Raw genomic sequence first — 16,312 nt, 5'->3', positions numbered from 1 at the left:
GTGTAGGCGTCTTCTGCACTTGCCCGATCATTAATCACTAAACCCATGTAGAAACTAGAAGACTAGCCTAAAGCGTTCGGCGTATGATTATTATAAAGTGTGCGTGTGTTCCTGCATAATATTTGCAGCTAATCTTTGCATTAGCGATAAAAATCCATTGACACTCTTCAATTGGAGTGTCATGAGTGTAGCCCATCAACACGAGCAGGCAGCGCTATGCAACGCAACGTTTTGAGAACTGTCGGACGGCCTATTTTCTTTGTGCCACTTGCGTTTCTCTGCTATTTTGAATGGCATCAGTGTAGACAGACATATCAGTCAAGACAATCACCCGATCTTACATGGTGTTACAGTGTATCTCTGTAAACATTGTTGCGAGTCTCGTTTTAACAGTGTTTTTCAGTGTTTCGTTGTTTTATTTGCTACCCGCCAATGTGGCAGGTAGGTTGAAAGTTTCACCCGCCAATCACAAAAGTTACCCGCATTTGGCTAGTTGGCGGGTGCCAATTTCATGCCCTGGTTGTGAGTATCTCTGCATGTCTAAGATCAGTCTTTTCTCCATCGGATGCACTACTCGATGTGTCATTAAAGACACTGTGGGTTCCTATTCCTCTCTTTTCAGTATCTGTATCTTTTTACTATGTCCTTGCCTTAGCAAAGCAACAGTCTTTGTTGTCTTTCAAGGCTAGTCAAACTTTTTTAATCATTGTTGTTGGCTTATGAAGAGTTCTTCTCTCCCTGTTGTTTATTGATTTCTGTGTATGTACAGTATGTGTGACTGTGTGTGTGTGTGTTTATATGTATGTCCATGGTTACCTGCAAGTGCCAAAGCAATGCTGACATGCTGTCGTGTTCTGTGCCAGCAGGCTAGTCACACATAATCGCACTGCTTATCCTCCGAATGCAGCACTGTGAAGGATTGTCAGAGGATGTCCTTTGTGGTCTGTTGTAGAACTAAACAGATGAAGGCCTTCTACTAGTTTACAGTTCAAAGCCAAAAGCAAGGAATGTCATTTCATTCACTTGTAATTAAAGATATTGATAAACAAGGAATTATGACTAATGCATTAAAGTTATTTTCTCTGTGAATGTGATAGCCTCTCACGTTTTCTATGAAATGGGAAGGTACAAGCATTGATCTGCTCTATTACTCTTCTCACACAGAGGTTTTGACTATTGCTAGAATGGGGTGTGCATACAAACAATATTCAAACAATAGACAGTGTTATTCAGATATTATTTGGTTATTCGCACTACCAACACAAGATTGGAGTAATACTCGGATGACGTCATCGAACCAATAACCAGTCACCTGAAAATGACTCCCATTGGTTAACTAAACTGAAAGAGAACCCCCCCCCCCCCACGCACACACACACACACACACACACACACACACACACAAGCTCACACATATGCACATACGCACATACATGTTCAAACACTTGCCGATATTCACACAGATACTGTATGTGTAAACACACACATGCATACACATGTATCATAGTATGGATTGCCTGAAATTTAGCGGTCGCAGACAACCGCACCATAACAAAAAAAAAATATTCGGGTTATTTGTGGTTGGGTTAGTTAAAATTAATTGAGTATTATATTTAAAAAAAAAATAAAAAAATACTCACGAGAAGGCTAACGTCAATTTATTCACTTTCGTATGTCAACTGTATTACAAGGAATTACATTGTATCCAAAGCAACTTGCTGTTAAGTGCCTTGCTCAAGGGCACAGCAGTGAAAGCCTTGAACCCACAGCCTTTTAGGCTACTGCATCAGAACTCCTCCCAACCCTTTTCATTTTATTTTATGATCCCACACAGACCATCTTAAACGTTTAGCCTACAGCAAGTGTTTTTAGATCAACTAGTGAATACATGGTGGCATGCTAGTACTATAAAAGCTCTCGACCATGTCCATTTTGTCAAAGTAGCTCTCTGAAGAAAAAAGGCTCTCGACCATGTCCATTTTGTCAAAGTAGCTCTCTGAAGAAAAAAGGCTCTCCACCATGTCCATTTAGTCAAAGTAGCACTCGGAGGATCAACGTTTGGAGACCCCTGATATAGGCTATAGTGTTGTGAAGAGTCTGGAAATTACGGTATAGCCAACTTGGAGAGCTAGGGGAGTTCTCTCTCGCTCCTTGTAACCTGATGGTAGGCTACAGCAGAGACTTTCTGATGAGGAGACAAAGCACTCAAAAAAATCCTCTTTAGAAAGGCATGGGGCTAGTTTGCAACATGGACAGCAACATGGCAGAAACAGCAACATGGCAGTTGTCTAAACATATCCCAAAACATGGGAGTATTGTGCCAATCATGTGTTGTGATCTCGCCGCTGGAGTGAGGTTGGTTTTGTGATGCCTTGTTCACACGCAGTTCTACTCAAAATTGATTCCTGATAAGTGCCCAAAGTGCGATTCAATATGGCCGACATGATTTTGCAATTGAGACTTTAAGCTCAGAGAAGTTTTCGGTCATCAATTATGATGCCCAAGTTACATGCCGATCTAGTTGGAGTCTGATGAATCAAACTGGATCTTAATCTGCTGGGGATAGCTGTTTTTGCTGGGAACACTTAGAGCTCAGTTTTTGAGAGATTAAGATGAAGGTGCCGATCCTTCATCCAGATTGAAATATCCTTAAGGCATGCAGAAATCTGATTAAAAACAGAAATCAGAAACAACATCAAAATACACACCTTACCTGATGCAAAGATGTACAACTAGCTGCTCTCAAGTAATCCGGTTTGAAATTGCAGCAAATTTCTACATGGTCTCTAACTTTGGGCTGATATTCTAATGTAACAGCACCATAACATGTATTCTTTATATACCAAAAAAGCAAAAGTTGGTTATAGCACACACAGATCAGCTGTATATTTGACTACATTACATCTGCATATGCAAGCACAGGTTTCGTATAAGGCACATTCTTCATCCAATGGTCCTGTGACAAGACAAGACAGTCAATAAAATAATTCATAATGAAAAAGATATTTATATGTCAGTAATTTTTTTTTGGTAAAGATAGAGAGATTGCCCTTGATGCAGGCACCAACACAACTAGTGTCAAGATTTCACACATCTAGTGAATCCAGGTTACAACTTGACGCCAAAAAGAGTGTGAATGCATCAGCCATAGCCTTTTCATCAGCCTCTGATTATTTTTCTCCTTTCAATAGCCATCCAATAGTCACAGGAGTGTGTTTGACTTGTTACAAAGCCTCATGTTCCTATACTTGTGCTACCTGTTCTGCATATTTTAACTTCTTCCTTTCAAAGACTTCCTCCACTACATCTTAAAAGGGAAATGTTATCTCAATAAAATAGATTAAGTTGAATCCAATACATGTAAATGTGTAATGGTGTTTTAGACTATTAAGCACTAACTCATCACATTGTTACAATACAGTACTTTATTAATGGCTAACATGTGTTCCTTAAACCAAAGTGTTACCTATGTTTTTTGAAAAGGTAGCACTTTGTGTGCTCTTCTCAAACAAATGTGACGTGAAGGTGTTGAGTCAGGCTCAGTTGAACAGTGTCTGGTTTGGTCCTGGGAGGAAAGGAAACTGTGTGATCATCACTTGCTGCTTTGAGATGGATGGGATTGAGGCTATCCCCTGGAAGGGCAGACTAAGAACCAAGAACTAAGAACCAACAGACTAAGAACTAAGTGACTCTGGGAAATATCAAAGGTGAAGCTACTCAAGGATATGTTTCTTATTGGTCAGGGTGAATGTGCAAATGGATGAATATATATATATATATTATATATATATATATATATATATATATATATATTATAAATTAATGAATGTATGAATGAATGAATTGATGGATGGCAGGGTGAATGAATGAATGCCGTATCAACACTGAGTATATCTGGTATTTCTTAATCACACATGCATTTATTGATTGATTTAACTCATTTATATGAAACATGGGCATAACAAATAAAACGATTATATTTTTATAGATAAATAAGTAGAACAAATATAAGGTAGGTATTTTACAATTAATTGATTAAGAATATGAATTCATGACATTTAGTTACAGCAATATTCTCAGCATGTTTTAGGAAAGCTATATCCCCTTAAATAAGGGTTCATTTTGTCCCATAGCTCTGTATGAGGGGCATGTCAGATTGTAGATGGAACACCAAATGAGTGAGCACTGCACAGGATATTAACAAAGTGCATCCACTGAAATCTGACCGCACATCTGTTAGATGACAACACACTGGTTGGAAAAAAAGCCTGCTATTTTTATTTGTGGTGGTTAGGTTGGATTTGACAAGCTTGACATTGAGTGAGCGTGATACCCTCATGACATATACACATATAAAAGATTTATTTGGAACAAATACTGTAAGTGTCAAAAAAGAGAGAAAAGATCCGAGGCACTCCGATATATAAATAAAAGTCCTTTATTAAACTTTGGACCAGCCAATTGACCTTTATTGTCATTTCATGTTGCGGCCAGCGTGCCCGGTCGTAACATTTGGGGGCTCGTCCGGGATGCTATTGAATTTGATTAGGAGCTGCAGGTTTTTGAGCGAGTACTATATCTTTTGTCTGGGTAGAGGAGTGTGCACCTCAATTAGGAAGCCGCCGGGCAAACACTGAGTTTGCCACTTTTTCATTTTAGTTTCATTATTTTTGGTGGTATCCTTACTCTGTATGTTTCGGAGGTTGTGGTAGACTGCGCAATCGGTCTGCTACGTCCTCACGAGTTTGCCGTTTAATGTACACCGGGTAGGGAGATCCACTGGAGACAAGTGAGGCTAAGTTTAGTTTTTATAGGTATGTAGGGGTTGGGATGTAGCAGTGAATCTTGAATATTGATATTCACACTGGGTCTTTAGATGTGAGCAAACACTTTAGGCTTCTGCTGCCTTTTGTTGAGAGAGTTGTGCAAATATGTCCTACACTTTGAGAAAGTTGCATCCACCTTGAAATGGCCTAAAGAGATGTGGACGCTTCTGATTCAGTCCGTTTTAACTGGCAGAGCTCAGGAAGTGTATTCGTCTCTTTCGCTTGAACAAATTGCGGATTATGATTTGGTTAAGGAACATATTCTTCGCTGTTACCAACTGGTTCCTGAGGCATACAGACAGCGTTTTTCGGCGGTTTAGAAAAACGGAGCGTCAGACCTATGTCGAGTTTGCAAGCGAGAAAGAGACTTTATTTGATCGGTGGTGTTCATCAAGGGACATTGACAGCCAGAAAAAGTTACAAACTCTTATTCTAGTGGAGGAGTTTAAAAACTGCTTGCCTGCCGCTGTAGCTATGTACGTTAATGAACATAAGATCGAGTCTCTGCAAGAAGCTGCTGTCTTAGCAGATGAATTTGTCCTTGCGCACAGAGCATTTCCCGAAGACCGGCAACGGCCAAGGCCTCAGTTTATTCACACAGGAGCCCATTCATCTAGTTATACAGAGCAGGCCTGTTTCTATTGTAAGAGGCCTGGGCACTTGGTGGCAGAGTGTCGAGTGCTGATGGAGAAACAGGCTGCGAAAGGCGTTGGGCTGATTAAAGCGGAATTGCATTCTGCGTTGCCCTGCCCGGAGTTATTAAGTGCGGTGAACACTGGCTATGAACCTTTTCTATGAAGCGATGGTTTTGTTTCGTTGCCTGGTGACCAACACCTCACACCAATACGCATCCTGCGTAACACTGGTGCTGTGCAATCATTCAACTTGCACGGTGTTTTACCATTGTCGCACACTACAAAAACTGGTGACAGTGTGTTGGTCTGCGGTTACGAGATGGGTTTTACTGTTGTTCCACTCCATCGCATTCACTTAAAATCCAATGTGGTTACCGGCAGCATTGCTGTTGGTGTTTGTCAATCTTTGCCCATATCTGATATTTCATTCATACTGGGAAATGACTTGGAATGGTGTGGAATCGGGGGGGTTCTGAAGTGCTTCCTCGAGTGGCTGCTGTGCCTGGCAGCCACTCGAGTGGCTGCTGTGCCTGGTTCGAAGTCCCAAAGGTAAACCTGCCCGCGCAGTTGCATGCGCTTTGTCTAAAGAGAATCTGACCCTCACCGGGAAGGGGGAAGGCTCGTTCTCTTACATTCATTGTGAATGTAATTCAATTACATTCATTGTGTCATTCAATGGCTTAAATTGATTAATACTGAGAAAGCAAATGAGTCACAAATAGTCAGTCCTATAATCTCCACCACTTCGCTCCACACCATTTTGCCTATTGATCTTCCATCAGCGTTTGTATTATTCATGTCCTATGACTTTTTAACCCGCGCAGCTGTCTCGTGTGTCTTCCCCCACACTCTGTGCCATCACATCATTCAAAGCCAAACATTGCAGTCATTAATTACATGCACGCAATGGTAGACCTAAGCGCAGAAACCAAACATGGGCAATTGTTATAGGTGGGTGGTCCATCTGTTATGGAATAATATGTTGTTTTGTTCATTATTCTTCCAATTTCCCTTTTGAAATGTTCACAATAAATAAGGGTAAATAAGATATCATAGCCCAAATAAGATGTATTCAAGAAGACCAGATCAGTTGTATTGCATTGCGTTTTCACTCAACCAATTATTAAAGGACAGCGCGGCTCCTGATGGTGTTTGTAACTTATAATAGAACAAGCAACTCATGTGGGTGTTAAGAGTGCTTTGTTTTGACACAAGACAAAAAGTGCCAGCACTTTATAACTGGTTCAGTTGTCAGGCAGCATAACACCTTCATTTGAACATTTTTATTAGTTAGGTGTTCAGACTTCTGTCAATTTTGATTAGCTCTTTAGAAAAATAAATGAAAGGTGAGGGAATTCGTGACCAAGCATCAAGCAAACTAGATTAGTCCTTAATCACATTCATGTATCTCTCGCTTTCTCTCTCTCTTTCTCTGTCCAGTTTGTTCTTTTTTTTTACTGAAGATAGCAGGAGTACAAAGCAAATTGTGTAATCCCCAGCAGAGATGCTAGCACTGTTACTGCCGGGTCATCGCAACACAAAGGAAACACATCCCTTGAGATTTTTTTTCTTTCATAGGTTTTCAAATAATCTGGTGCATTGTTAACAACACTCATGAAACAACACGCCCTTGATATTGAATGCAGACTCGTATAAGGCATGACAAAGGCACACAGTGCTGTGGACTGTGTGCATAATAATGTCTGAGTAAGTGGTCACTCATTTCATACCTCATCGTGAATCCAATGTTTTTCACATTCAACATGGTCTTGGCTGACCAGACCAAGTCCAAGGCTTCTCAGCTGACTTCTCAGGCAGTCTTAGTGTATGAAGAGCTCAGATGCAAAGCCTTTAGGCTTTTTTTAAAAAAAAAGTCAAATAATTGGTTTGATGAATGAGTGCTGTAAATTTGCTATTGGGTCGCGACTGAGTTATTCAAATTTGGGTTGTGGGAAGGGGGGGCTCTAAACTGCTCTAAATGACATAACGGTGGTGAGTGAATGCTCTCCACATAGTATATATGTTAATCAAACAATATTGCTTCAAAACCCACTAAATAGCCTACCACTCTCTTCCTGGTCTGAAAATCTATTTGTAGGCAAAAATCTATAGAAAAGTGGTCAGACAGATTTAGAGGGTTTTGCTGCTGAACTCTTCATATGTGAAGCTGTTCTACCATTGCCAAGGATATCTGTCCCTGAAAGGTAGAAAGGTACTAAAATAACTCCCCTACCTCCCCCACCAAAGGAAGAGAAAGCAAGACATTCAATAAGAAGAACAGAGAGTACACGTTGAGATTTGAAGACTGAAATGACTAATGTTTGTAACTTCATTAATAAGAGTTACAAACATGTCAGACAATTTGAGTCAGAACCGTGTGCACGGTGTTTGGTGTTTTAAACTCCCAATGTCGCCTTCCAGGCAGCGCTGCACGGAAGGTACTACGGTTAGCTAAGCTTTAAGGGGGTTAAGGTTATAGGTGCCTTAAAGTTGACGGTCGCATCGCTGCCTTGAAGTTGCCGGTGGAGGCTCAAAACATCATCGAGCTGTGTTCACATGCCGTGTTTGATCATTTTTGTGGGTGATGTGGTTTTGCTCTTCGAATAGAAAGAGGGAAAAAAAAGAAGTGCAGCAGGAGAACCTTGGTAGGAAGAAGAATGAAAACATGAGTAACACCTCTATGCAAAATCATGAGTCACACCAGACCAGAGGCTTCACTCAGGGTTGCTGTGGTCTTTAATTTCACTTCTTTAAAAGAGAGAGAGGGAGAGAGAGAGAGAAAGAAAGAGAGAGAGAGAAGGAGAGAGAGAGGGACATCCATGTACGTGTTGACTTGCTACCTACAATTTCTCCACTGGAGAATTCAAAGGTAACCATGTTCACAAATGTCCTTTCATCTTACTGTGACAAAAGGTCACTGAAAGCATTTGGTTGGTTTCAATCGCAAGTTAGGAGTTATTTTCATCCTCTCTATGTAAACCTCACCACCTCTTGGTTGTACCACTTCAGTGTGAGTGTGTGTCCCTTAGAACTCCAGTCCAGTGTCAGCAAACACAGTTAGTCGCCTGGCCACATTATGATTGTGTGTCTTTTCTTAACTAAGAGGGAGTTTATCACCTGCTGACTGTCGGCGGGGGAAATCCACAGACCGACAGTGGAGAGAAGCTCAGAGGAGTATACATCACAGTGGGGGTGGCAGGAGATATAAGACTCTCTCTTTATAGCCATGAGACAAGACTGAGGGCCCGTGTTATCAGACACAGCACAGATAAGTGAGTGGACCTTAAAGGGTTCACTTCTCCCATATTTGGAAACAGTTGGAGTCGATACTCAATTTGATGATAAAAAAAAGTGGGGCTGCAATAAGTTCTCAGTATAATACCAGGGGCACGTATTAATCTTCCATTTATTATCTCGCTCTGAGGGAGTGTACTGTGTATGCTTGAAGAAGTAAAGGGCAACGCTACCAATTCGCATATGTTCCTGTCAATCTCTGCATGGCTTCACTGGATTTAACCAAAGATAAGTCTCAAAGCTGTTTTGCCTATATTTCTTATCTTTCACACTCTGCTTACTTTGATATTACACATCTAGGCTATAACTGAGAATGCACACATAGTTTAACTCAGGCTATATTTATAGATCAATGGGTGTCATGAGTTTTTTGCCAGTACATTCTGGTTTAAATGATGGGTTATATGTGTCTCCCTTGCTTTGCAACATGTTACATGTTGTAATTAGTCACTATGCATGGGAACATACTGTACCCTTAACACTGCAATACTCCATGGTTACTGACACTGTGATTACTGTTAATTAATTTTCTTTTTTTTTCAAATTGAAATAGTAATCAATCACTTGCTCATTAAACAGAAGATGTATGAGAGTGAAAAAGGGGTTAAAACTGTGTAAATTTAATTAACTCACTTCAGACAACTCTTTTAACATCAGAAATGGCCTTCAAGTTTGACAACTAAAATAAAGAAATTAAGAGAGAATTATCCCACGCGTCACGTCTCAAATTACACTGGCCAAATCCAACCCTTTTGTGCAAGTCCTCACATGTGAGTTTGAGATGATGTTCATAACACGATGAAATAGAAAGGTCAGGGTTGATATTTTCCTTAAGCCCAGAAGCAGAAAAAGCTTAAGTGTATATTGAAGCTTAAGTGACACACTGAAGAACTCACGAGCCTATTGCTCAATATATTTGCACAAGTCAATGTAGTCTTCTATGATTTTTATTTATTTATCAGTGGGCCTGTCTAAAAATCATTCTCACTTCTCTCTGAGAGATACAGCACGACAAATAGGGTAGAACAAAATATTGAGTGCTGTCAAACACTCTCAGGGAGAGGTGAAAATGGTCAACACATATGAGTAGACCACTTTGCTACTTGGTTAGTATGTAAATAAGCTCAGTATACGTTTTTTTTGCATCACAAGCCTCATATTCATGGCTTCACTATATTACAATTTCAAATGCAGCATATTGATCTTTACATTTAATGCCATGCCATTCATTACTGTGTCCATCAAACGGCCATGCATTGTCTGCTTGCTTAGATCCTCCATAGATTTTCAATATAATTTATGCCATTTGTGGTCTTTTGCATCATTTTGACTGACATATTCTCATTTCCTTGTGACAGATGGTTCAGACCAGTGGATTAATTAGAACCTCGGCTTTACTCATTATGGGAAAGGCCTGGAGGTGGGCAAACAGCACAAGTGGGGGAAACAATTCAAATCCAGAGGATCATTAGAAAACTCAATTTGCAGTGGGTAATTGCTGAAATGTGTAAATTTGAAACATGGATGTGACCTAACGCTGTGAGTGCTCACTATAATGATCATGAGGGATTGACCTTTCACACCTGTCTTGGGTCTGCAGTTATGGATATAACAATGAAGAAATAAAATAAATATTGAAAAAAAATAATGATAGTAATAAACATACAATGCGTATATTTCTTCTGCTGCTAAAGACAATGGTCCTCTGGGCTTCTAACATTGTTTTGGTAAAGACAATTAAATGTCTGTGATGAACTTGCCACTCATCATGTCTGACAGACCCTCTCCACTGAATAGGCTTGCACGACCTTCTCAACCACGAAGTAGCTTAAAGCTGGCTATTTGTAATCAAAACAATAAGGCTTCAGGGCTTATGTTTAACATGCAAGAAAGAGATCATGGAACTGGTTAAGAGTGGTCTATTGGAATATCAATGTGATTTCATGTGACCATGAAGAGGGATGGAAAGCTTCAGTTCCCACCCTATTTCGCTGCTGCTGACGGTGTGCGTGCAAGGTGTGCATGATAACACATCTAGACTGGAATAAATTGCCAGTCTCTAGAGGAATGTCTGCAGACATGCAGGCACTTTGCTTTGTTAAGCACTGTGTGGAGAATATATTGCTGCTGCTGCTGCTGCTGCTGCAAAACAGCTTTGAGGTCAAGACAAGTCAAGCCACATTCAGCTAACCTCCTTCTCCAATGAAAGGCAAACATGATAAACAAACCCACTCTCTGACGTCTGCAGCATTTCAGTTATTTTTTGTTTTTAATTAATTAGTCGCACGCACTTGTGTCATCACATATTTCATAACTTCAGTAGCTGCATGTTAGTGACAAGGAAACAAAGAGCGACGTTCGACTACAGTTTATACTGTATCTGTATGGCACTTGCAGAACAATATCAAAAAACGAAATTAATCAATGGACTAATGGGCAAGAGGAATGGTTTAAGATGCAATTTTTTTATGATATAAAAAATGTTCTTGTCTCACGATGGAAGCTTGGCATGTCTAAAAAGCATGGCTCCTCTTTCTGCTCAGTGCTTGATGTCTTGGCATTTGTAACAGTGGTTCACTGAAAGAAGACTGCAGTGGGCACACGCTCACTAAAGTTCAGTCTTCTTCTTTAGGATAAGTTTACGGACCATCTCGGCTACTTTTGGTCGGAGTTCTTGAACAGATGTCTTGGGACCCCAACCATCAACAACTTTTCCATCAACATCAATGAGATACTTCCAGAAGTTCCAGTTAGGTTCCTTCCCAGACGCTTCTACAACAGGAGAAAAGGGAAACAAATGAACTTTTTTCAGTCTAGATATCTAACTAATTAATTTATGGTTATTGTTTTATTGTTTTGTATTGTGTTATATAGATCTATGATCTATTATATTGCTAATATTGGTGCCTATTATCACAATTATAATAATTCCAAACTACCAGCTGCTCCTATCCAACGTCAAAATGGACTCATTATCTCTTGCTCTTACTAAGGTTACGGGAAATGTATGTCATGGCTGATGACCAGAAAACTTTTTCTAAACACGCTGCCTTGGTCTCTAAGTCTTGCCGCTTCGCACTTTTCATTTTAAGAAAAATCAGGCAGTACTTAACTAAATCAACTCAGAAGGGCACATAATTACCCCCTCTGCTTATTTAGCTCCACTGGCTGCCTATGGTCGCCTGCATCAAATTCAAATTCACAAATGATGGCCTACAAAGTCATCTCCAGTTCCCACTTGAATGCTCTCAGAAAGACATAAAGATAACTGACCGCCAAGCTCCTCTAAAGAACCCCACCTGGGACTGCCATCCGCACACTTCAATCCAAACTATTCTCATCCGTGGTGCCCCAATGATATAACATGATATCAGGGGCATTCCTCTCGTCCCTATCGTCAAAAACCTCTTAAAGAACCAGCTCTTCCAAGATCACCTCCTCTCCTAACATCACTAACAACCCAATACTTAACTTGCACTTTCCATGTACTGTAGCTCCTCTCTATCCTATCACTCTTGTTTATGTCCCTGACTTAACTTGACCCTGAACTGTCATTCTATTTCACATACAAGGTTTATTACACTAGTATCACCTATTCTCACTATACCTTGATTGTTCTCTATCTCTTTCTTTAGGACATACGTAAGTGTCAGCAAACCATAAGCATAAAAATAGATATAGATTACAGATGTTGGAAAATCTAGTAGGATGCAGGGCACAGAGTAGAATACGTTTTTACTATTGTTGATAGATTAATTACATTGTCCTCTCCTTTCTTACAAGTGACAGGCTGCTTTCACACCAAACCTCTTTTTAGCAACCTGTTAACGCATTTAAAAAAAAAAAATCCTTCCTACTTGCAAGCCATACATTTGCACACATACAGGTTGTGTGTTCACACCCTGCCATATGCTACTCACATGCACATGCAATTCTCTGACACGTCATGCATCCGCTTACATTAACACAAGCAATTATGACAGATGCGTACAGTATGTTCGCTTACCTGATTCTAAACAACACCTGTTTCATGTTACACATGAACACACACATACACACAAACACACACACACACACACACACACACATACACACTCACGCTCTCTCTCTCACACATACACATATACGCACACCATGTAATCAAAACGTGATTCATTCTGCATTCCAGCTCACCAGTGAGATACTTGAAGGCGTTGTTGGCCCCATTCCCCACAACACCAATCTTGCTGAAGAGTGGAAAAGACACGCCGTAGACCCGCCTCACGAAGCTGTCGATCTCCTTGTCGCTGCCCGGCTCCTGCTGTCCAAACTGATTGCAGGGGAAGGCGAGCACGTTGAAGTGGTACGGCCCGAAGTCACGCTGCAGCTGCTGCAGGTGTGTGTAGTGCTCCTCGGTGAAGCCACAGTCACTGGCCACATTCACCACCAGAGATACCTGCCAAAGGGGACGTGGAGAGCTCAGGCATCATACACACACACGTGGAAAGCTCAGGCATCACACACACACACACACACACACACACACACAAACACACACACACACACACACACACACACACACACAAAGGCCACTGGAAGGTACCCATGGACAAATGTGAGTGAAAACTGGTCAGCATACAAGAAGATCAAACAGCTTAAAACAACAGGCAAACAACACTCTCTCAAGAACAGACTGTTCACATCAAAGCTTTCACACAAGTGACTGAACACCCTCAGTTCAACCACTCCCTCCCCCTTCAGTTGGAGTGGTATGAAACTTGGAACCCTGGAATTTTATCTAATATCATTTTAGTGAATTCTGAACATATTTAGTTCAGCGACCCTTCAATATTTATGTATTTATATATGGCAACAAAGCATGCACAATACAACCCCCAGTTGATGTTATTTCAACACCAAGGTCATGGTCACAGGGCACTTGGAGACTTTGTATTGACTTTTGATGAGGACATGATGACTTGTTCAACCACATGACACACGTAATTGGCTCACAAAGCAGGGACCCTCCATTAGCTTATTCAATTTGCACCGATTGACCTGGCATTTAACTTTGTAATCATTCATAGTCAGGCAATGCCTCCAAATGTGTTCTATTTTTCACTGACAGTATTGTCAGTCTATTGATACCCTGTGATTTATTCGCACAATTGAATTGAGAGAGTACAAACAAGTGTTAGAACCTACTGTTTTGCATCAATTATTATTTCAAAAACAGGAGAACAATTTTCACATGACTTTCTAAATGTTAGTCTAACGTAATGCCAAAGTTTATGGGAATGACAGATAAGAATGATCAAAATGATCAAAATCGTATGATGCAATATAACATCTGCCCTGATGATTAAAAAGATAAGCGTTGTCTTGTCTAAGTCAGAGAGAGCATCTACGGTATTTCGCCAGGTTTCCTGATTTGGCTGTTAGCTCAGTGTCAACCTTTTTTTCTGTTGCTTTTATGAAAATCAGCAGTCTGTGGACTGTACAGTAGGGTATTTATATTAGGTGGATTCACACATACAATATGGCCTGTGGTGTAGTCTAAGCTGTAGTGGATATACTGTGATGTAGTTAGCTGTAGTGGGTATACTGTGATCAACCCCAAATTGCCTATTTTAAATATTGAGATGGCGATGCATTTCAAGTGTGTATACAGCGTAGGCATGCGTATCACGTAGACTACACAACACCACTGAATATGGGCCTATGGGTGTGCTTTACAAGTTCAATAAAGTATAAGGATAGGAGCATAGGATAGAACAGGCATGATATCCCGTGATTTACACATGAATATGACTTCTTACAACCTTGTATAATAATGTAGCCATAATGTAGTAGACAGTATTACTCATAACATCATGTTGTTTACTTCCATTTCATCAGAGAACAGCAGTACTATTCATGTTATGTCCTTCACATAAGTGATTCAGTGATTGTAGTGAACAAATAGGCCAATGCTTCAGGGAATGATTATAGTGGTACTTTTTCCTCAACAATGTCTTCCTACATCATTTACTTCAAGTGGTGCAGCAAAATAAATTAAATGTCGTAGCATAGACTTTTGTATTGTAGGCCAGTGGGTAGTCAGGATGTGAACATGGTAGGCTATGGGTCAAACTCAAGACTTTACCAGTGAGGTTTTTTGGGGGTAGGCTATTTAACATTTCTGAAAAATGACTGACAGGCTGTTTTGTGCTACATATTTTAAAATAATTGTAGGCTACTATGGGGCCATTGTGAATGATTTTGGATCTGAAACATGCAATAAACAAAGCCTTGCCTACAATGAAAATGTTTCAGATGATCAACACCCATCTGCTATTTGTAAGAGCCTCCAATTTTTATTTCGTGAGGACCTCTAGTGTTATTTGGATGAACTTCTGGTTTAGTGGCAGATGGGCTTAAAATATATACTGTAGCCGTCATTAGAACAAATGCAGACGGTGTTCGCTCTTAAATGCATTTTGAACCATCAGGCATTGAAGGAATAATGCAGTGATTTCTTTTGCATAGTTTTTCAGAAGAGACCAATGGTGGCCTACGAAACATAGAAATAGCTTAAGAGACTCAGTTAGTGATGACAAAGCAATAGTCTGCTTCATTTTGCTATCAAACTAGAGACCATTTAAGTTGTATATCCCTCTTAGAGCTAGCATGCCGTGTATTGGCCACAGACAGTAAAAGATTGCGTGTATTGGCCCGTACAGAATGTCATGCTAGCTGGTGCCACGTAGACACTATAATGGAAGGAAAGAATGCAAAACTCCGCAGAATTTTGTATTGTGTTAGTGCTTTATTCAAACATAGAAAGAGAAGGAGAAAAGGTATGCCACACAACGGCAGACATGCTCAATGAAAAATAAGGATGCAATCATGCAAACCGCGTCCTAAGCAATCTCTCTCACTGACAGGCGCTCCAAAGTTTGAAAACTTACCGAACCTCTGTACTTTTCCAAAGACACTAATCGCCCTCTAATATTAACGACTTTGAATGTGTAGAAATCTTTCTGCTTAGCGTCGATAAGTTGATAGAATATTGGTAAACATACAAGTACCGCTAGAAACATTTTGGAATGGTAGGCAGGCTAGTCAAAACTACTTTCTCGTTTTGTGCACAGCGGTGCGGCGTTGTGAGACGAGACTGCGTTACGTACGTTTAAAGAGCCAATGAAATGCATTGCAGTGAGCAGAACAAAACGTAGCTGGCCCCCTCTTTTTCTTTTGGGTCTATGAGCTGGTCCCCTCTGGCCAAGACTTGCTTGAACTGTATGGTTCCCAGCGACCAAGACAGTGTGTTTTCGTAGTGTTGAAAGACGCCCATGTTAACCTCCTATCACCAGATTGCAGTTTTGCTTTCAGTGACCTGCATAGAAAAATAGCACAATATGTTAGATTTCTCTGAATGAATGAGCTCAAGCCAGTCTAACTCACTTCTGAAACACGGGGTCATTGAAAAAAGACACATGGGCCACCGTGCAATTGTTAGCCTACACAGCACACATTAGTAAATAGTCTAATTTTAATATAGGCCTACTCCAATTGGCCCACAGGCTAAAACTGGAG

At 40.4% G+C, this 16,312-nt stretch overlaps 1 protein-coding gene across 1 annotated transcript; it reads right to left on the bottom strand.

The window, feature by feature from the left end:
- Positions 1–10,810: 10,810 nt before the first annotated feature.
- gpx7 (glutathione peroxidase 7) lies at positions 10,811–16,116 on the bottom strand. Its single transcript, XM_062556098.1, has 3 exons — positions 15,685–16,116; positions 12,929–13,190; positions 10,811–11,527 (listed from the first exon to the last, which is right to left on the bottom strand). Exons 1-3 carry the CDS (start codon positions 15,814–15,816, stop codon positions 11,364–11,366), a joined length of 558 nt encoding a protein of 185 aa, XP_062412082.1. The 5' UTR covers positions 15,817–16,116; the 3' UTR covers positions 10,811–11,363.
- Between the last annotated feature and the right edge of the window lie 196 nt (positions 16,117–16,312).

This window comes from Sardina pilchardus, chromosome 15 (genome assembly GCF_963854185.1).
Source record: "Sardina pilchardus chromosome 15, fSarPil1.1, whole genome shotgun sequence".
NCBI classification, from domain to species: Eukaryota; Metazoa; Chordata; class Actinopteri; order Clupeiformes; family Clupeidae; genus Sardina; species Sardina pilchardus.
Note: the sequence above shows the minus strand (reverse complement) of the source record. Positions and strands in the feature narration are given on the sequence as shown.